Genomic DNA, 22,448 nt, shown 5'->3' on the forward strand with positions numbered 1-22,448 from the left:
CTTTCGAAGTCCACGAGACCAACAGCGGGATTCTTTAAGACGGTATTAGGTTTATAGGGCAGGAAAATGCTAGACTGCGATAGACGCCGTAAAACCTGTTCAGCTCAAACAGACTAGATTCATTGGTCGCCAGGCCGTTTCAAAGGGGATGTCAGTGAGCATCATCACTATCGTCATCATCGTTGTTATGCCACGTGGTCGCGGGTTGTGTTACATGCCACGGCGGTCGCATTCCGATGAGGGAGGAATGCTACGACGCTCGAGAGCCGTGCTTTGGGTGCACGTCAAATAAATACTTGCGGATGAAATGAATACAGAGCCCTCCACTACGGCGTGCCTCCCATAATGCACTTCAGGCGCGTTAAACCCCACGCTGTAATTTCACCGTTTGACATTTTCTGCATAAAGAGCAGAAGACTATACATTAAGAGGAAACTTTAGCTGGGGGGCTACTATAAGTACGTGGTAACGCAGAAATCGTTTTTCTCGGCCACCACTGCGCCGAATTTGATGAGGTTTGCTGCATTTAAAAGAATTTTCAAAAAAGGTTAAAATCTAGTGACCGTAGGGCAGCGAATATTTTATTCAGGCCGTCAATGTTGTAATTTTAAAATGTTGAAAATTGCAAGATTTCAGGAAGACGAGACTATCAAGCTTGCAGTCCTATAACGCAGCAATGAAAATTGATATCACAATTGTGTAAAATGCGCGTAATAGGACATCTAAAGCAGACGAAATTAACGTGTATTATACATTTTTGTCTGAATTGCACCACTAATTTGTGAATGGGACTTTTGCAATACCTGCAATACCTTTGTAAACGTTGTAACAAACTCACGCAAGCTGTGCATTCATATAACAAACTTGTCCACTTTCAATGGTCTAAAAGATGCAGTTGTGCTTCAAATAAAACGACGGTCAGTTAAGCAAGTGACTGAAGCGCCAATGCATTTCTCCGCAAAGTTTAGGAATTAATATCTCGAAACGGGTGTCATCCCGAGAATTTGTGCCAAGTGGATCCGTCTTGCGAACTCCACGGCTAGAATTTGTAAATTGGAATATGTGGTATGAGGTAATTAGTTGAAAACTTAATTAGTGTCTTTTTGTTAATTAGTCGATTATGCATTTCATTATTTGTGTCAAGTAATGTTTGCCTGTTCGAGTAGACCAGCTTATGAACCAGAATTGTGCTATCTGCCACAGGCAACGTTTAAACAGTTTTGAAATTGCTCGCCCAAACACCCTGTATATATATATATATATATATATATATATATATATATATATATATATATAAATTGCAACTGAAGGTGGTCTGCTCCGGACCAGCGTCAGTGCTATATACACATGCGACGTGCAAATCGATCCGCAGCCAGCTTCCATACACGAAGCGCTATTCCGAGTCTGTTCCCTGGAGTCTGAATTAATTAGGCCACTGTTACGAGTGCAGGTGAACCTGGAAGCGGAACAACGCACTGCAGTGGCTCCGGTGAGCGTGACGCAGTTATACCGAAGAGGCCCTCTCGGCGGCGGTGTCACAATACGGCGAAACCCGCATGCATGCCGAAGCGAAAGCAAACTCTCATCGCTTCAGGCTTTTTCTCCGTTTTCGCCAGGCAATGCAGGGTGGTTTCTCGGGCAATTAACGAAAATTTCGAGGAAATGAATACAAGAAAACAAAAAAAAAACTTACAGCCGACGGATCGAAGAGGCACCATGAAATAGAAGCAGTGGGCACGTGTTTGCGACCAGCCGGCGGTGAGTTTTCACCTGGCGTGCGCGACAAGGTAAACCGCGGGAGCGAAAACAGTCAGCAGCAGTACAGGTACGCGGCACGACGCGTTGACGCTAAATGTGGGTGTGTGTGCGCCAGCGTCAGCGCGGAACATCGTGGGCGAAGAAAACAAAAAATAAAAAGCGATTCCATGAAACATGCGGTAGCAGTGCCGCCAGGGCAGAAAGCTGCAGTCGTTGTGAACTGTCGTCACACACGACCTTCCATTTCATTCGGTTCTGCTCTGTTCTAACTGTTGGTCACACCAAAAAAACAAAAACAAAAAACAAACTGAAGCCCAGCCGACTATAGTAGCCAGAAATATTGAGCTTGGAACTGAACGGCCGTTTTGTTACAAAGTTGAGTTGTCGTATATGCGGGTCGCTTTCTCGCCGCGAAAACACTTTAACAGGAAGCGTTAACTCGGGGCCGAACTCCGATTTCAGTATTCAAGTATACGAAAACGCGGAAATAACAGACAACCGCTGGAACGAGTTGAATAAACTTTGTTGCATTTGAAAGAGAAAGTGAAATTCCGGTGACTGTATAGGTAGCAGTATTTCGATTTAAGGACTGTAATTGCCTACAAAACTTTCCGAAAATAGAATTTCTTTTTAATGTCACGTAAAGCAATACGTTTACAAATCTGTAAATCTGTACCAAACACAGATGTCGCTCTTCTGTCAACTGTACGTGTTATTGCATTATTTTCCTGCTTTAACAGCACTCCGCTTACGGTGCTGTTTCTCGTATCCCAGAAGCGTAATTTACCAATCCAGAATAGCATATACATAAATTTTGTACAGAGTTCCTTTAAAGGTAATTACATAACTATAAAGGCTACTTCAGCCTTCACCTGACTTGTACACGTTACACAGAAAAAAATGCAATTGATTACACTTCCCAAATACAGCCCCTCGAAAGTAATTGACAAATTACTAAATGTAATCAATTATTTTTACTTTACTTTTATAATAACGTTAACTTTAATATTGACCGAATACGCCAAATATATAAAAAAAAGCTGGCCTGACTCTTCCAGTGCCCCGTTGCACGTTTATTTCATGTTTATTTCACAATAGTCATCGCCCGCCTACTTCCTTTATTTATTAATTTTTTTCTAAGAGCATGAGCAGCGATACTGAAAATTCGCTCGATCAGTGCGCTTAAAGAAATGGCGATGCTGCATAGCGTATATAAACACCTTGCGTACGAAACGGTGGTTGCACAATGCCGCAATGCTGGCGTCTCGATCCACTACGAATCGTAGTGTTTCATTGTTGTTAGAGCTTGGAGAAGAAGCTCTTGGTATATATAGGAAACAGCTAAAAAAAAATGGTCCGCAGGCGATTTGCTGGCAACAACTTCCACAGTGACCATCGGTGTATAGTCATGCATAGCAATAATGCAGGTTTGATTCGTCGGCCAACATCTAGAGGAGCTCTTGTCGGGCCCCCTTCACTCTTTAGCCATTTAGATCTAAACTGATGACGTAAGGGCCGCCAGCAGAAGTTCACGCTCCTCAAAACAGGTAGCTAAATCCGTAATCCAATTTAAAATGTAACCACTCATCATTCAGCCCTCAAATATACTCTTTGTGTTAGAATCGCAAAAATAAGTTTATATATGAGTCGCGTATCATACAGACAGACAGGAACATGTAGTACGTTTAACGGTCAAATATGAGAAAAATTACAGACTGCGCTGAGCAAATAATTGAGTAGCAACTCTTACCGCCTATTCATGCCGCTTAAAAGCGCCTCCAAGAAAAGCGTGCAAAACACGGATTTGCCTCTCAAAACAGGTCCATCCACGAGGCTGCCGCGTTGGACGACTACGGGCGCGCCCTGCTGTAGTTCCCGCCAAATACAAGTGCTAAAAGCCGCGTCTCCTGTTACAGTTTGTCCCTCCAATAAGGTAACCGCGGTCACTTGTAATTTGTTACTGAGAAATGTAAGCGAAAAGCTGTGACCGTTATCGAGCAAAAAAAAAAGTAATAGTTAAATTGCAATATATACCAAGAAAAGTGATTGATTACAAGTTATTAATTAGGTGTAATTCATTATAAGCAAGTCTTGTCTCGACTGACAAAACATTCCTGAAAAAAAAAAAAACTTTTATATTGTGGAGTTTTACGCGCCGGAACCGCGATATGATTACGAGGCATACCGTGGTGGTGAGCTCCTGAATAATTTTGACCACCTGGGGTTATTTAATGTGCACATAAATCTAATTGGACGAGCGTTTTTGTCTGCATTGCGCCCCCAGCGATATGCGGCCGTCGCGACCGGGATTTGATCCCGCGACCTCGAGTTCGGCAGCGCGACGCCGTAGTTATATTGGCTGTCGCGGCGCGCGTAACGCTATAATCACGGTGATTCCGCGGTAAGAGGCTGCTTGCTAGAAGAGAAAAATGCAATTCGACAAACTTTTGCGGTGGGCTAGTCGCTCGCAAAATAGAACAAGAATACTAAGCTATTACGAGAGTGATGACCAGACGTTTTTTTTTTCTTGTTTTTTTTTTCCAGCTGAATCTGGTACGTGAATATAGCGTCGGAGATTTCAAAGCATTTGCTAGTATCGGGTCATTGTGGTTCGGTAAAAGCTCCCGAAATTCTGCAATTCCAGTCTCCTGGCTCCTCTAGAATACAATACAAAATTAGAATACAAAATTAAAAAGAAAACAAGAGTAAGGTTGCCAACAACACAGGCCATGGACAGAGATTGAGAGAAAACATGAATTCCACCCGGTTTACTACCCTACATTGAGCGGTGAAGGGGCGGTCATCATAAAGATTATTATTATTATTATTATTATTATTATTATTATTGTTGTTGTTGTTGTTGTTGTTGTTGTTGTTGTTGTTGTTGTTGTTGTTGTTGTTGTTCATCATGTAAACATGTACAAACACCACAAAAAGAAAGAGAAACAGGCTGGCGACTGTGTCCTAAATGGGACATCAGACACTTTTTTTAAAATCCTCCTCATATAAAAGCTGAGGAGATAAAAAAAAAAACAGCGAAACCGGTACCTGCAAGCGCAAGGGGAAATATTGAAGTGCCGATCAATTTTCAGCCCCGAGTCTTTAGAGCAGCGACGATACAGCATCGAGATAATCGCTAAGCTTCAAAAATAGACGATTCTGAAAGAACAGGTGCACGAAGTACGTATACGCTCCTACACACACCCGAGTTGTGCATGGGCGCACGTGTACAGAGCAAACGTCGCAGCAACGCCCAGACTTATTCAACACGTTGAACAAACGCGGGGTGTTTAGCTTATACGCTCCTGCCTCCCAACGTGCACACGTACTTCGAACACGGAGACGTATATACGTGCGTTTCGGTATACAGAGCAGCCCGGTATAGCTCGTGGCACGAGCGTTTTTTTTTTTTTCTCTGCCGCACTCCGCTCCGGAAGCGCCCGGGGCTGCACTGACGATGCGACCCTATAGCACTGCTGCATATATTCACTCACACGGAAGTACCAAGAGCTGCACTCTAAAAAATAAAGCACATACTTAACTCCGGTTGACAACTACGTAACGCGAAGCATGCTTGCTTTGTTAGAGAAGTCTCTTATGAAGCGCATTAGTGTTCTGCAGCCAACGATTACTGCTCTTGCGGTGTGTTTATCATATGGGTCTGTCTGTCTGTCTCTCTCACTCGGTATACAGGGTGTCCCAGCTATCACGCAGCACGATTTAAAAGAAGCGGAACGGCGTTGCGCGAAGCCAATCTAATGCGTATTGTTTCCAGTACAGTGGAGAAGCCGCCAGTATTTTTTTTCGTTACTGAGATTAATTTAATTATTTGTAATTAATTATCTAACTCGAGAAGTACTGTCCTAATTATCAAAGTGTCAATGAGGAAGGTGTAGAACAACATGAAAAACTCCCGCTACAGCTTTCTGTTGCTCAATACGTGCTACATAAATGTCCTTTTCCGAGTGTGAAAGAAGCCCGCGAATACACGCAAAATTGCCGCGTGACTGGCCGCTCGAGGCACTTTGCTCGTACTTGTGGACTTCTTTCACGCTCGGACAAACACTTCTATGTAGTGTGTATTGAGAAATAGAAAGCTGTATCGGGAGTCCTTCATGTTGCTCTACAACTTCCTCATTGACACTTTGATAATTAGGACAGTATACTTCTCGAGTTAGATAATCAATTACAATTAATTAATTAAATCTCAGTAACGAAAAAATTACTGGCGGCTACTCCACTGAACTGGAAACAATACGCACTAGGTTTGCTTCGCGTAACGTCATTGCTCTTCTTTTTAAGTCATGCTGCGTGATAGCTGGGACACCCTGTATATATGCATATCTAGAAATCCACAGGCGCCTGCGGCGAAGCGAGTACAATGGAAGGTTTATTTACACATAACTTGCAAAGCATTCCAGGAGCGGCCCGCGGGCACAGCGGTACCGCACACTAAAGTGGACTCTCGCACTATTACAAAACCCACTTCAAATGTAGAGCAAGGGGGTTGCTGAGGTTTGCTGCAAAGCAGCTTCTTAAGATGCACGATGACATCATCGTCAATTATGCACTTCCACGCACTTTCTTTCAGGGCACAATGCTTTTAACGTAATTTGGGCAGAAGACGCGTGCACGATGACTATCCAAACCGCGGTTTGTTTCCTTTTACTGGCTGCTTTTTTTTTTAGACTGCACTGTCTTCGGGATCAGCTCACGAACACGGCCACATACACGCTAAAAGAAAAAAAAAGAGAGAAAAGGTTATCTCGGAGAAAAATGCGTCGCATTAAAGAATTACATACTTCGGCGATTATCTTGTTCCCAAACAACTTGCGTCGTGTATCTTGCGTGCATTTCCCTCGTGCGCGCCCAGCACTTCCAGATGACGGTGATCGTTTAGGGACAAGATACGGTGCTCTAACCAAACGTACGCGCCGGAATCGGCGTCAGTTCGCGTCTCACGAAAGGGAGATAATTGTGCTGGCCGCACCCACGACGGCTGACAGGTGAACAGAGGCCAGAAGGGCGGGTGCGACCAAGACGGCACGTACGTTTTGCAAGGAGAAAAAGAGGGTCCGCGAGCCATTGTGAATTTCTCTGTTGCTCAATACGTGCTACATAAAAGTGTATTTCCGAGCGTGAGAGAATCCCGCCAATACACGCAAAATTGCCCCGCGACTGGCCGCTCGAGGCACTTTGCGTGTATTTGCGGGCATTGTTCACGCTCGAAAAAAAAAAACTCTTTTTTCGAGCGTAACAATGCCCGCAAATACACGCAAAGTGCCTCGAGCGGCCAGTCGCGGGGCAATTTTGCGTGTATTGGCGGGTTTCTCTCACGCTCGGAAATACACTTTTATGTAGCACGTATTGAGCAACAGAAAGCTGTATCGGGAATTTCTCGTGTTGCTCTACAGTTTTCTCATTGGCACTTTTCACCTAATTATAATATTTGAGAAGCTGATTAATTAATTAAATGTAAATATGTAATCAGGCAGAATGCAAAAAGAAAATAATCTGACTATCTCCAAGCGACGTCAAACAACATTACCTCAGTTCTGTACAGCTACGTGGCATTTGCATATTTTGAAAGTTTGGCTCAAGTGACGTGGGGCACCCGGTATACGGTACTACAGAGCGCCATGCGAGGAGCCTCCCTAATCTTATATTTGACAAAAGTACTGCCACAATTCTACAATTAGGCTTTAAATTTCGTCATGAGAGAGAAGTTTGGGATTATTTCGCTCGTGGGTTCGTATCTAAATATATGGGAACGGAGAAACCATATGTCTCGGCAACCACTGCACCGAATTATTGAATGAGGTTTAGGGTTTTAATGAAAAAGTTGATATCTAGTGACTGTAAGAAGCGGTATTTTGATCTAGGTCGTACATTTTTAAAATAAAAAATGATGAAAATCGCGAAATTTGAATACACGAAACTATCACATTTACAACTCTGTAGCTCAGCAACAAAAATGATATCGCAATTCTGCAAGCTGCACCTAGTAATACATCTAAAGCGAAAACGATTGATGGATAATACACCGCCCTGAAATATACCAATAATAACTTTGCCGAACTGCGCTATCTGTTCTTGGGGCGGAGTGCACGGTTATGCAAATTTCGTGCTTGAATTTTTTTAAACATACCAATTTTGTTAAAAAATTCTAGACCCTAAATAAATATACCGATTTGTACAGTCACTAGAATTTAAGATTATCTCGTAAATGCAACGCACTTCATTCATATTGATTCAGGGGTAACTCCATAAGAGCGTTTCTGCGTTTTACACACATATATATTTGAATAGGCGGCATCGGAGTTGGCCCTGAGCTAAAGCTTCCTTTTATTGCAAACATTTCATGCTATTCATTCCGGTATCAACGAAAGTATCGGAAAAGTAGCATGTCCTTCAATGCTGTGACAGTGAACAATGTTCGCAATACTATCCGTTACTATGATCGTTTTTGCGCCACTTAAGGTGCCTTTCATTTCTTTCTTTCTTTGTATTCGGTGGTTATCCAATTTCGTGTTTTGTAATGGTCGCGATACTACTGACACGTGGGCTTAATATGTTGTTCCTGCGCTACTTGATCTGACCACGCACCTTCGCAAACGCAAGTTGTTTCGTGTTGATCCGCGTCCACAACAAGGTTCCAAAGTGTTTCGACGGGAGGCTATAGTTACTGCTAGGATCAATTACTGATGAACATAAAAATATAGTTATTCTGCATGTACTATATTCGGTTGACACGGATTACCATATCAATAACACTGGAAGTTGGCCCCTTTTTGGATAACATAGACATATTCTCCCTGCATGCCCTCTGCAACAGGTACTTCTTTTCAATAAATTACGACTGGACAAGTTTATTTGAACACTGCAAGGCAAAAATTTTTCTTCAAGATACAGTTTGGGGTCCCTCTTCGCCGTTAGCTCCATGCACGGCGGCACTGTTCGGAAGAAAAATTGACTCAAGGTCGGCCCTGTGTAGAAGGCGGCACTGCGATTGTCGTCCTCTAAGAATGACCACAAAACAGACCCTCGGCCGTCGTTCACAAAAGCAATTGTGTGCACGCTTTCGGCGAGGACAACACGATGAGGTCACTGCCTTAAAGGAACGCTGCAGGGAAATATTAAGACAAACTGCAGAGAAAGAGATAACGAGAACTGAGATGCGAAAGGTGGGGAGGTTTAACCGGAAGATAAATATCCTGTGCGCCACCCTGCACTGGGGAGACAGTGAATCCGTAGGTACGGAGTTCGAATCCTCAAGGTGTACTGTGATTCTTATCTTTATTTTTTTTTAAATAAAATAATCGCGAAGCGCCACTCAAGGATTCCAGCGACGGACCCCCACGGACGTCAAGACGATTGGAGGAGTGCAGCTCATAACGGCTATCTGCTTCTCGTCTTATCTCCGGTGCCTTTGACGAAGATACGTCCTCTATCGAAACGTTGGTCAGCCTTCCTGCGGCGCATCTTATCCCTGTTTGTAACTTTTATGCCACCGGTGTCCGTAGTTATATACAGAAGCTGTGAACACACGTACTCGTGCGTATAGAGCATGTTACACGCCGTTGCAAGAATATAATCGAGAGCAAAACGATTGCTTTGCTTTACCAGCTATGTACGATGCCACCTTTTACGATGAACGAAGAAGATCAGATACTAATAAACCTCGAGAGTCGGCGATTATTGACCTTTGATTCTGCAGCGCTGCATGCGACGAACGGGCACGAAGAACGTAACTTCACTTTACTTGAACCTTGAAAATGTTGTGCACCTCAGTCGATTGAGATGAACTGCGTCTTGCTCGTAGATGACGTGAGTTACTCACGCCATATTTTGGAGAGCGAATGCATAGCTAATTAGCTAAGTTTAACTATTCAAATGTTGAATATTCGTTATAGGTCACACGTTATTTGAGTGCGTGGATCGTTGCGCGTGTAGCAGCGTAGCAGACGAGCGAGTGCCAAAATGGCGCCGATCGACGCTTCCACGTGACCACCTTCTGCGTGATGACGCCACGAAGCACACACCTCCTGTGAAGCTAAACCGAAACTGGTTCGTAGAAAAGCTATTACGGCAAATTATTCAGGGCGCGCTCAGGCATACCAGTACTCTTTCTTGGGTCTCGAGGTCTATAGCTACCTTCAATAAACGCAAGAAAATAAAAAATCGAAGTCATTTCAGTCCCCCCCCCCCCCTTTTTTTTTTCGACTGCGGAAACCAAGATCACCCAGCAGAAGAGAAAAATAATGATTTAAGAGTTCTCCTGGGGAGGGGGGGGGGGGGGTATTCTGTAAATGTCCATCTAGTGGACATGTCCATTGCGTCTGCTGCTGAATGTCTGATTGGCTGGGCTGAAGTACACCTGAGAAGGATCATGGGCTGAGGTACACGTGAGAAAGCCAATCATCACTTGAGCAGCAGACGAAATCGACATGTCCACTAGGTGGATATTTACAGAATAGCCCCTCCTGCAGTCAGCTGCGACATTTCGGTAACCTTAAAAAGAAGGGGGAAAAACCAAAGGCAGAATTTGTGACGTCATTAGGATCGCAACAGTTCGCAGCATGACACGCACGCCAAGAATGAGACACGCTTACGTTGTCGCCGGTGAGCCGCCTGGGTCTCGGCTTCGGAGACGCCGCTGCCGGTCCATTTTCACGTGCTTGGGCCTGCGCACAGACGGGAGTAGAAAGTCCCGGTAAATTATTCGGATCTGCCCGGTTAAAAAGAGCTACAACGAGCTAGGGCTTCGACTAAAAGAGACCTAGAAATCCCCGCGTCAATACAGTCGCACCCAGATATATCGAACCCACTATAACGAATTATTGTGTATAACGAACAGCAGTAAAAATCCCCTTGAAAGTTTTTCTGTACAATTCTTATTTTATATATCAAAACACCTCTATATCGAACTTTTTTGTGATCCCCTTCAGATTCGATATATCCGGGTTCCACTGTATTTGGTTTATATTAGCTCGTGGCCAAGTACTTTAGATACCACTGTAAATTACCACATACTGTACGCTATAGAAATATACGCTAAATAGGGTGTTCGAATAGTGATATTTCTGAATCAAATCAAATACGAATTCTCGACAAAAATGACCACCGAATATCGATCCGAATGTCGAATATTTTCTAATTTCGAAAGCAACGTGAAGCTTGCTTAGAGTCAATGTTTTCCATTATCCATATTTTACATTATCCTGGAAACCATGGCAATGGCGCAGTAAAGAAGCAAGGGAACAGCATGTGACGAAATACAGGGTGTTCCCTTAAGGAGGGAAGTGTAATGCTACAGAATCGCACTCTGTTTGAAACGGATGCAGACCCGATGAGACTGGCCAAATAATGAATCGGTACAAATTCGTATATAGCATTCCTAAAAGCGAGCCGTTCTTATTAAACGAGCAGGAAATAATTCATCAAAAGTTATCAGACCCGTGCGATTAGCTGAGAAAACTCTGCCTCTGCGGCAACAACCACAGCTATCCTCCAGCAGAACCATTCGGAACAGCCTTCAAATCCATCGTTCTGTATCCCTCGAAACGTCAAGAAGTGTACTTATGCCTCACATTTTCGAAAGAAACCGAATGTTCGACGACTTCGAATAGAGAATTTTCGAATCCAATGCGAATCGAATAGCACGAACCATTTGATTCGTGTTGGAAATTTCGAATATTCGTAAACCCCCTAATCATAAAGCGAAGCTATCTTTATGACCCCTCCTGAACTTCGCTGATGGTGACCGCTGCTGCCTGCACGATTAGCTCGCACTGTCTCACACTTAAGAGAGCATTCCTATAACGTATCGGTTTATACAGGGTGCTATTTTTTTAGAAGGTCCAAAATTTTAAAATATCGCCTGTGTCAGATAGCACAATTCTAACCCTCGATCTAAATTAGTCGACGAGGCGGCCATTACTTCTACGCGAAATCAAAATGCCTAATTAAATAATTAACATAATTACCCTAACTGACATTTATACAATTATTTTACGGCACATACTTAAATCTACGAATTATAGCCGCCGAGTTCGCAAGGCGTATCCACTTGGAACGAATTCTGTGGACTGCACCAGTTTCGAGATAATAATCTCCAAAGTGTCCGACGAAATGCGTTGGTGTTCCAGTTACTTTTTTTGATTCAATGCATGAAACAGCGTTTTTATCAAAAGGAAGTAATTGGAACCCCCATGCATTTCGTCTCGAAGCTGGTGCAGTAACACCGAGACGGTTTCAGACCGAAATCACCGCACCGACCGGCAGTGAGCCAATGCCGTCAGCGCCTTTGCAGAGGGGGGGGGGGGGGGGGGGGGGCAGTACGGAAACGCTGGCATGATCAGCGGCATCGCAGCTGCAGCTGTGGAGGAAGACGACGAACGCACGAGCGCGTTCGCGCGGTTACGCCGAGGGACGCCGACACTCAAGCCAGGAGCGGTTCGCTCTAAGAGCTGCGCTCTCAAAAGGAAATCAGCGCTCTAATATATGTTGGGAGGCGGAGGGCATTTCCTGCCGATGACAGCCTAATTAAACGATAGCTGCTAAAGAGCTGGATGAACACACCGCACCAAACAGACTGTTCTCTTCTCCCAAGCTGCGCCGTCACGGATCGCCACTCTGAATCAACCAATATCGTGCAAATGCGGGGAATACAATGGAACTCTACCATGTATTGTATATAAGTCAGTCTTAAATGGACAAAGGAAAGTGGGAGACAGGAACTGGCTTGTTATTGCTTATATTTTGTTCGCTCGTTCATCGTCCTTGTAGTAACTATGTGATTTTTTTGCTCCCATATTAAACGCGAATAAGGTTCTTCAATACACGTATATAATGGGGAGTATGTTTTGTCAAGGGCCCGCCGCGGTGGCTTAGTGGCTTTATGGCGCTGTGCTGCTGAACTCGAAGTAGGTGGTTCGATTCATTCTGCGGTGCCCAAACTTCGATGGGGCGAAATGCAAAAAAAAAAAAAAAAAACTACCACTCGTGTGCCTAGATTTAGGTGCGCGTTAAACAATCCCAGGTGGCCTAAATTAATCCGGTGTCCCCCACTACTGCATGCTTCATAATCATATAGGGGTTCTGGCACGTAAAACCCTAAATTTAATTTAATTTTGTCCTCTCGAGTGCTGAATGCGTTCTTTCCGCATATCCGGAATGCCATTTTCTGAGTCACGTAAACATGCGCCTTATGAAAAGCTGAAACGTCCTCGTGTACGGCTGACTTTGCCAAAGTGTACTCGTGCTGACAAACTTGGCCGTTTCAGAGGTGTGTTACCGCACTGGATGGTCGCATAATGTTCCGTAATAATACCTAGCTCTTGTATCCTCTGCAAAACGGCGTCATCAATATACCCAAAAACTGAGATTTAGCGAGACGCTATATTCATGTATATGATATGTTGCCTATAAAGAAAGTGCCAACACATCGCAGTGTGCGAAAGCGCACAATGCTGTCGCTTCTACATCCGCGAATGCGCACTTAATACCTCATAACGCATACGCTGGAATGTAAACAGACAAGCTGCAGAGCGTGACATGACGAAGACCACGTCACGCTCTGCACACTTTTATTGTAGGCAAAAAAAAAAAAAAAAAAAAAAATCAGTGCACGCCATAACGTTAACTTTCGCAAAAAAAAAGAAAGAACAAAAGGGAATAAAAAAACACGTGGCCGAGTTTTTAAGTCAGAAGGACAGAAAGTTGAGCAAATTGGTAAGGGTGTACGGTGCAGAAAGTAGGGTTGTGTGTACCTCCGAAGTTTCGAATACGAATCGAAAAAATCTTTGCTATTTGATCAGTATTCCATTTGATATTTCGCTGTTCGAAATTGTAGAATATCCATTTCTGCTCGAGTATCAGGAATAACAATCCTAATTGCATTCCCGAGGGAGGGAAATCGATTCAGGTGAGCACTATTCCGAACGATTCTGCAGCAAGAGAGCCGCGGTTGTTGCGCACACAGGCACCGGTTCCTGAGCGAACTCACGGGGCAGATAAGTTCTGCGCCATATTGTCCAGTCATTCAATAAGAATGCATTGGTTTGCGAAAGCTTACATGAAAATTCGCTCTCTCGATTAAGGCCCAAGACAGTTTATTATTTAACCAGTCTCACCACATTTGCATCGCCTTAACTAAAACAACGTGCAGTGCTATACGGCATCACACTTCTCTCCTCCAACGAACATAACAATCTACGTGTATCCGGCGACATGCTGTTCCTTTCTTTCTTTCTTTCTTTCTTTCTTTCTTTCTTTCTTTCTTTCTTTCTTTCTTTCTTTCTTTCTTTCTTTCTTTCTTTCTTTCTTTCTTTCTTTCTTTCTTTCTTTCTTTCTTTCTTTCTTTCTTTCTTATTATTTCAGACATAGAAGGTATATACAATGAATAACACTTCGACATCACATGGCTGAGCAGATGAAAAAAAAAAAAAAGCCGGTGTTATGCGGCGTGACACCGCTCCAACCCCGAGAAAACAGGCTATGACAGAAAACTCACAAAGTAATAAGAACACAAAGTTGCATTCGTTACATGTTAGAAGCTACATGTCATTGCCCTGGTGAAGTACCAGATAACTGAAGGCATTTGTTCCTCACTTACAAGATCATCAGTTGACCGAACTTGTGCAGTTGCGAACGGCATTATACAGGAATATATGCATCAAATAATATAATTAAGACTAATTACCAGAACCCACATAAACATGTATATTTCGCTTAGTCTAGAAGTGAGAAACTATTCAGTATTCGATCCGATATCCGATGCTAATTTTTCTCGAATGCTCGCATTCGATACAATTCGTCAATTTCGCTATTCATAGACCCCTTCCGGAAATGCGTGCGTACACAACACGGACACAATTATTGAAAACGACAGCACAAACACCGGCTATCAATCGAAAGGTCGCACAGTGGCGAAGAAAGAAAAAAATATATATAGAAAAATTTAAGTTACGCGGCAAACATGAAAAACTGCTTGAACAAATTTCAATAGTTACTTGGAAAATAATACACGGCGGACACCCAAGAGGAACAGCAGACGTCGACGAAAGTCGTCTGCACTTCGTGACCGTATGCTATATAGTCTATAGACTACGCGCGTTTGCTTGAAAAACACGCAGCTTTGTCTATGTATGAACGTGAGCACAACGTTTGCACAACAACACCTGCACATTCAAACTGCACCTTGTTGACTCGGTCCGGCGACTCGCTGTGGTATCCCAACAACAGCGGCTGAAACTGCTCGTCCGTAACGCACTCTTCTCCTCCTGCGTAACGCCGCAGCTGCCGGCGCATATCTGCGACTCGCACCGAATGACAGCTCAATTCGTATGCGCTGTGTGCTTACAGTACACGCGGCTTTGCTTTCGCCCGGTGTGTAAGGCGTTACGCAAATGCTCGCGATGACGTCCTTCTGTTTTCTTGTTTTTTTTTTTACACTGTTTTTTTTTTCCTGCAGGCCGATTGAGAATCTACCTGTAGCATACACTATATGCGAGAAGCTAAAGAGAAGAGATATCTAGAAAAGGAATTGACTGTCGACACGGCAACGACCTAGCTGTGCACGTAATTAGGTCAAGACTGATTTTCTTTTTTTTATGTATGTTTTCCATGGTTGCCTTTCAAGACAGAGCGCGCCTGTTCCTTGCGTTGCTGGTGGCCGTCCTTTGACATCAACGTTGCGAGGAAATGTAAAGCCAATCATCGAAAAGTGAATGCAGTAAAATAAGGATCGCATGCTCGAGGTAAGTTACCACTGTCATCGTACGTTACCCGTATAGAGAAGTATTTTACTTGTTTATCCAACTAAGAAGCATATTATGTTCGAAGTGCAACTATGCTGGTTCAGTTTCTCTTGTGCTTCTTTTTTTCAAATTTCACTATAACTTTGGTACCATTATTCACCACATTCGCTTATCTAAACTTCTTCTTACGGCATTGACCGAACCCCTGTTACACTGTTTCATATTATAACCTGTCTAATCGTGAGCAACTAGTTGTCTTTTTGCTAGTCAACAAAAAGACAATTAGCATCGGTGTCCCACAAGGCTCAATTCTAGGTCGGGTGATATATTTACTACTATCGAAACGTCTAACCACAACGGAATGCATCCTATACACCGACGACACTATTCTTATATCTTCGGGTAATTATCTCAGCAACCTTATAACGTTTCTTAATGCCGATCTCGTAAACGTCACCACATGTTGCGCTAAAACTAAACTTCTCATTAATCCTTCCAAAACTAAGTTCGTAATGTTTAATTCAACGTCTATAATTGACACACAAGTTATGCCACTTTTTAATAATACGGATGGTATATTTGTCCCTCTAATCATTGTTCGTTCCATAGAATTGAGCTTGATTCACGCTTAAATATTAACTTGCACATCCAAGAACTACAAAGAAAAGCTTTTTTACGGAATTAGGGTGCTACGCAAGGCTAGATGGTATTTTGATATACATACTTTGATGACTACTACGAGTCTATCCATAGCCATCTAAGCTATTGTATAACTACACGAGGATAAACCTATCACTATCATCTTTCTTCCCTGCAACACGTCCAAAATCCAGCCATCCGCATTCTTACTATATATAGGAATAATCGTCGTTTTCGTGTTACTGAGCACCACCATTAGCTCAAAATACTCTGCAGTACAACCTACTGCAATTTAATGTTTACGTATTTGCATATCGAGCAATTAAAGATCATAACTTTCTCCAATTCGTTATTATGCAAGAAATTACTAATTCAAATGTTACACGTCTTTCTCTACGCATTAATTTTTTTACTTCCCAAGTTAAGTATGCTACCCAGAGTTGGTTTTGTTTTAATATGAATTGTGCAATTTCTTGCCTCATAATATTAAATCTGCTGTTTCTATAGTGTCGCCATTTAAACGCCAGCTTTACGATTTCATTTGTAACCAATGACATGTTATTAACATACGTTAATTTGTGAGATAAACCTGAGCTTTGTCACTTCGTGCTAATGAATTACTTAGCGTGTTTAAGTGCTATTACTTTATTATTGTTTGCGTAATATGTCAACTGCTTGTATTGTTATAGCAATATTTTTAATGAGATAGCAATTATATGGACGCTCCAAGCAGATTTCTGCCGTCGGCGTCGTCGTCGCCATCGCCGTTACCGTGAGGTTCCGTATAGAGTCCAACGGCGACGAAAGGCCGTGGGGGGACGGGAGGGAGGGAGGGAGGGAGGGGAGGTGACGTTTAGCTGCGGCACCAAAAGCGTATTTATATAAAAACGTTGCGAGGCGAGAAGGTTGTAAAGACTTCCGACGCTGCTCGACGAGTTTCGCCGTTCTGATCTCGTCGAAAACCTCCGAGCCGCCCCCAGAGGCACCGGCAAGTCACCAACGCCGCGCGCGTTCGGTGCGAACGCGGGCGAAACGCCGACGGCGTCGACAACAGTTCTGCGCGTTGCTGGTGCTGCTACATGTCCAAGTTTATACAGCTTATAAGACTACTATCCTTACTCCGTATAGCTCTCTACTAATTTGCTATCGCAATTGATGCTTCGTTTTTCGGGTGAAAGTCCGACATTTTTTCTTACTATATGTTGCTTTTCCTGTTTAGTAGTTTTTTTTTCCTTCTTTGTATCACATTTCAGAGGTCCCCTGTGGACACTATGGAACCTCTTTCTACATGACAAATTTGCTAAGTTCTGCATATGCCCTAAATCTGAATAAATATTCCACTTTGCAACCGGGTGCTTGACAGACCCAATCAGATACCCGAAGCAGAATGGACAGCTTGGCTATAAATAGTTAATGCTTGGAAATATAGCGTTAAAACGAGACTACAGAACGAGAGAAGAGGTAACGGGACCACGTGCAGTGAGGTCATATCGACGGGAGCGCCAGAAAGCTGAATTCTGGATTATCACGCGCCAAAACCACGATCTGATTACGAGGCACGCCGTTGTGGGGGTCTGCGGATTAATTTTGACCAGCTGAGGCTCTTCATATAGCGTGCACCTAAACCTAACTACATGAGCGTTTTTTTTTTCGTTTTTTTTTTAATTTCGCCGCGTCGCAGTGAGGCCATTGCGGTCGGGATCGAAGCCGCGACCTCGAGCTCAGTAGTGCAACGCCACAGCCACTGCATACGTCTGAACGAAAATGCACACAGACGGCATGTGTATTGAATCAATCAGATGTCTCGGTGTCTCGACTCAATTCAGATATATCTCATGCTTGAAATACGAGGTGGACTGTGGGTGGATATGGGAAGGCCAGTATACTGTCCCGTTCTATTTACTTTCGTCGTGTTTGGTCGTATTTTCGCGCTGTATTTTCAAGCGTGAGATATATATCTGAGTTGAGTCGAGACACCGAGGCATCTGATTGGTTCAGTGTACACCGCCTGTGTGTATTTTCGTTCAGACGTATATGCAGTTCAGGTGTACTAGCACCTGCCTGATGTATTTTCATTCGTTCCTTCCTTTAATATTCTGTGATATTGAGATTAACTTTTTGTCCGCGCATGGGTGACGTGTGTTGCGGTATTATAAAAAAAATAAACGAGACTGACCGCTATGGTTGCATGCATGTATACGGTGTGCGCGATAAGTTACGCGTTTTCTCATCGCCAAATACTTGTCGTTAGATGTAAAGTTGTCATATATATATATACTTCTCGAACGTTCTCACGCTGTCGCCATCACAATGTCATCGCATCTTGGCTATCGCCATGCAATATTTACATGCACAAACAACACGAACAGCGTTTTTTTTTTCGCACTCATGTCGTCACGTGTGACCGTGCTCAGACAGGTAGATACGATGACTAAACTGTAATGCAGTTTATCGCGCGAGCTTCTGCCCTCTAAACAGCTCGGTGGCGGCGATAGCAACAGGCAAGATCGGTAGTCGTCGAATCGCATGACGCGGCTATCACGATATACCCCATATGTAAGGGTGGCATCGAACATTCCGTATGTAGATTACTTCTCGATATATCCGCTCAAGTTCAATGCCGTAATTGGTTACCGCGCGGGCACTCTGATGGAATGGGCACGCCTTTCTGCAAATGTGGCTGCAACTTGAAACGGCTACCGGCAAAGCAGACTGGTAGGAGATGATACTCCGCAATTTAAAAATTGGTGTAGTGCATGTTCGCAACGGCGCACCCCACCACACCGCAGCACGCCGTACTGTGCATTGGTCCATATGGACGCGGCTCAGATAGAAGAAGAAAACCGGCTGAAGGCGGGATTCCCGTGTGGCCAATCCCCCTCGTGGGTACGAGCCATGTTTTGAGGCAACAACAACAACAACGACAGGCAGCGAACGACGCCAGGGAGACATAGCGCACTGCCCAGATAGAAGAAAAGCGCGCCACGCAGCGTGGCGCAATCTCTCGAGGCGACACAAAACCCGCGCCGCTGAACTCCCGGACCGCTGGCGTTCACAAGAGCACAGGCAACCCTGTCTCAGCGCCAGAAGATGACAATCAAGTGTAAGGTGCCCTGTATCTGCTTTGTGAAGGTTGCTATTGGAAATAACAAAATAAAACTTCGGCGTACCAGAAGTTACAGATTGAGTGAGATTGTGAACAAACATTAGGAAGAACTCTGAAGCAATCTTTTTTTTTTTTTTTGCAACTTGTTTGGGCAGTAACTAGCGTATTTAATGCGGTCCTGTACAAAGGGTTGGGGGCCAGAGACCGCATTTTCTTAACCTTTTGACTGGTTGCCCGGATGTTTTAGTTTGAGGACCCGGATAACGGCTCTGGCTTTTGGCTCAAGGTCATTTGAAGGTCGCCGACAACGGCAGCTAAAAGCATTTCATGCTTAAAATACAATTATATTTTCTTTCACTCATGATAGTGCAAAGGCGTGGACGCCACGGTTAATACGCACGCGTATACGCCAAAACAGCGCTTGAGCGGGCATGCGTGTGTGTGAAGTTTTATTCCGTAGTGTTTAGACGCAACCAAGGACGGAAAAAAATCAGGACATGAAACTGTCCTGATTTTTTTCCGTTCTTGGTTGCGTCTAAACACTACGGAATAAGATGAACCAACTATCCCAGCAACAAGTCCTGTGTGTGTGAAGGTTCACTGAGAGACTGCGCTAACGGCGATGCCGCGGGTGCTGTTGGCAAGGGCGTTGTAAAAGGTATATATATGCATATATAGCCGATATTTTCTTCTTCTTCTTTCTTGGGTTTTTCGTGCCAAAAGCAGTTCTGATTATGAGGCACGCCATAGTGGAGGGTTCCGGATTAATTTCGACCACCTGAGGTTCTTTAATGTGCACTACAACGCAAGCACATGGGCGTTTTTAGATGCGAAGCAGCTTATGGCGGGGGCTTTGTCCGTCCCTCCTGCGTCCCGCGGCATCCCACACCCCAATAGCGCATGCGCGTCTCCTCCACCTCTCTCTCTCCTCTCCTACGCTCCCCCCTTTCTCTCCTATAGGAATCCTCTACTGCATGGAGCGGCGCCCGCGTCCCACACGCCAACAGCGCATGCGCGTCCCCTCCCCTTTCTCTCCTCTCCTACGCCCCCCCCCCCTTTCTCTCCTCTAGGAATCCGGAGCGGCGCGCACGACAGGTGGTGCGACAGCTGCATACTCCGCTGGGGGCGCCACGGTAGTTCCGCGGTATGAAAATGACGGAGCGCGCGCGCCTCATTCTCTCTCCTGTGCAGCGCCGCGATGAGCGCTCGGGCCGCTGCCGCGAAGCCATCTCCCGCTCAAGCTAACCATCTCCCCGCTGCTTCGCATCCACACATGGTTCCCTTTAGCGGGAGATGGAGTAATTTTTTTGCATTTCGCCTCGATCTAAATGCGGCCGCCACGACCGGGATTCGATACCATGACCTCGTGCTCCGCAGCGCAACGGCTTAGCTAACTGAGCCACCGCGGCGGGTCGCCGATATTTTAGTTGCCATTAAAAAAGAGAAGGAAATAGAGAAAAGAAAAAGAATCTAGAATGTAATGTGAGGCCGAAAAAGAAAAGTGTGGAGCAAAAGGAGTATTATAGGCGCATGGGTGGAACTGGCCAGGGAACAAGTGACTGCCAACGCCATCGATAAATGGACAGGGCCTGCATCTCCACTGATGGGCGTGTTGTAGACCGAACATGACGACAGCGTCGACGAAGTGCAACGGAAAGCACGGACGTGCGTGTCACTCTGCGGCAGAGTGACAGAACGTGACTTTACGTCCACTTGTATTCGTTGTTTTTGCAGCCAAACGAACTGAGCGTCTCCGGAGTCCTCCAGACCATAAGAACATCTATACGCTTCTCACCATCCAAGCGGGGGGCCGCGCATAGGCCGTCGATAGTGTGACAGCACGCGCCTCGAGTGTTTTCGCAATAAAATGTCACCTGCGGACGCTGGTACCGAGGCAATGGAGTCATCCTCTGCTGCGGAGAAGGGTATATCCTCCTCACGCCATCACTTGGCAACACTTCAATAGCGCCTGTTCCTCTCTACAATCACACACACTCTCTCTTCTAGTCCCACTTATTATACCGAACCTCTTAAAATATTCTTACGGTATGCTACCATGGACGGCGCTTTACAACCTCCAGTGTAACAAGTGCGGGTATCACTCGGGAATGGTAATCGACAGCTCTTACTCTCCGCGTGCGACGTGATCAGTTCTGAAATGAAAAAAAAAAAAATCTCGATAACATATGTGGGGCATAGATGCGAAGGCCGGCCACAAGGTCATTTTTCTTCAATTCCCTTTGTTCGTTCTCTCGATAGCGAACTCGCTGTGTATAACCAGCCGTGGTTGCTTCTGTAACGCTGCTATATACACGAGGTGCCGCGGGACAGAATCCCGACAGCATTTCGATGGGCGCGAAATGCGAAAGAAAAACGCCCGTGATACCGTGCATTGAGGGAACGTTAAACAACCCCAAGTGGTCGAAATTAATCCGGATTCCCCGCTATACGGCGTGGCTCATAATCAGATCGTGATTTTGGCTCCTAGAATGTTTTACCTCGCTGTATAAACGGTTCAACAAACGTTTTATGGGGCCTGCGTTAAAGACGCTAAGAAAGCTCCCCTTTAATAAAACATTACATAAAACAAGCATAGCCTACAACACGATGTGACTATATAGTCACGCGTAGCATTATTTTAAGAATCAATGTGTACCACTGCGAGCTAAGTCCGGACGGTAACAAAAAAAAAAAAAAAAAAAAAACTTGTTATTTCAGCGCGATCATGCCAGCCTGTAATGGAAACATGCACTCTGCGCATTGATAGAACGCGTCGTGCGATCAACTTCAGACTGCACGTCTAGTTTCTAAAATAACTTTTTTTTTCCAGCGAAGGTGTTTATAGCTACGATCCGGGATTTTATGGCGTCCGCGCGGAAAAACTCTCCCCTAAAAAGTGAGAGTGAAAGAGCCAACAACAAAAGCAAACGCACATCGCCGCTCGCGTCGGAGCTAGGTTTAACGGCCACCTGTGTCTGAAACGATGTCTCTCTGTGAATGCATGACGTAGTGCGTGACGTAATGTGACAACCCCGCGAACGCGCTCGTGCCACTGCTCACGCGTTCATCGTTGTCGTCTTCCACAGCTGGCACCGTTGCCGTTCCCAATTCCAGCATAGAATTTCACTTCTCCTCTGTCGTCGTAATGGGGCTGCCGCTCCCAATTCCAGCATAGTCACGCGTAG

At 44.6% G+C, this 22,448-nt stretch overlaps 1 protein-coding gene across 6 annotated transcripts in view; it reads right to left on the minus strand.

Moving 5' to 3' along the window:
• LOC119445722 (ABC-type organic anion transporter ABCA8-like) overlaps window positions 1-22,448 on the minus strand; it is a 136,908-nt gene that overhangs the window by 109,211 nt on the left and 5,249 nt on the right. For 3 of the 6 annotated variants that reach the window (XM_049663550.1, XM_049663549.1, XM_049663548.1), the window contains exons 1-2: window positions 14,959-15,104; window positions 10,371-10,442 (exon numbers count right to left, since the gene is read on the minus strand). In XM_049663550.1, coding sequence (XP_049519507.1) covers window positions 10,371-10,442; window positions 14,959-15,069 — 183 coding nt within the window. In that variant the 5' untranslated portion in view covers window positions 15,070-15,104. Of the gene's footprint in view, window positions 1-10,370; window positions 10,443-14,958; window positions 15,105-22,448 lie in introns of those variants that run through there. The other 3 variants (XM_037710005.2, XM_049663555.1, XM_049663556.1) reach the window with 2 other exon arrangements.

The sequence above is a fragment of the Dermacentor silvarum genome, chromosome 3 (genome assembly GCF_013339745.2).
Source record: "Dermacentor silvarum isolate Dsil-2018 chromosome 3, BIME_Dsil_1.4, whole genome shotgun sequence".
In the NCBI taxonomy this organism is placed as follows: Eukaryota; Metazoa; Arthropoda; class Arachnida; order Ixodida; family Ixodidae; genus Dermacentor; species Dermacentor silvarum.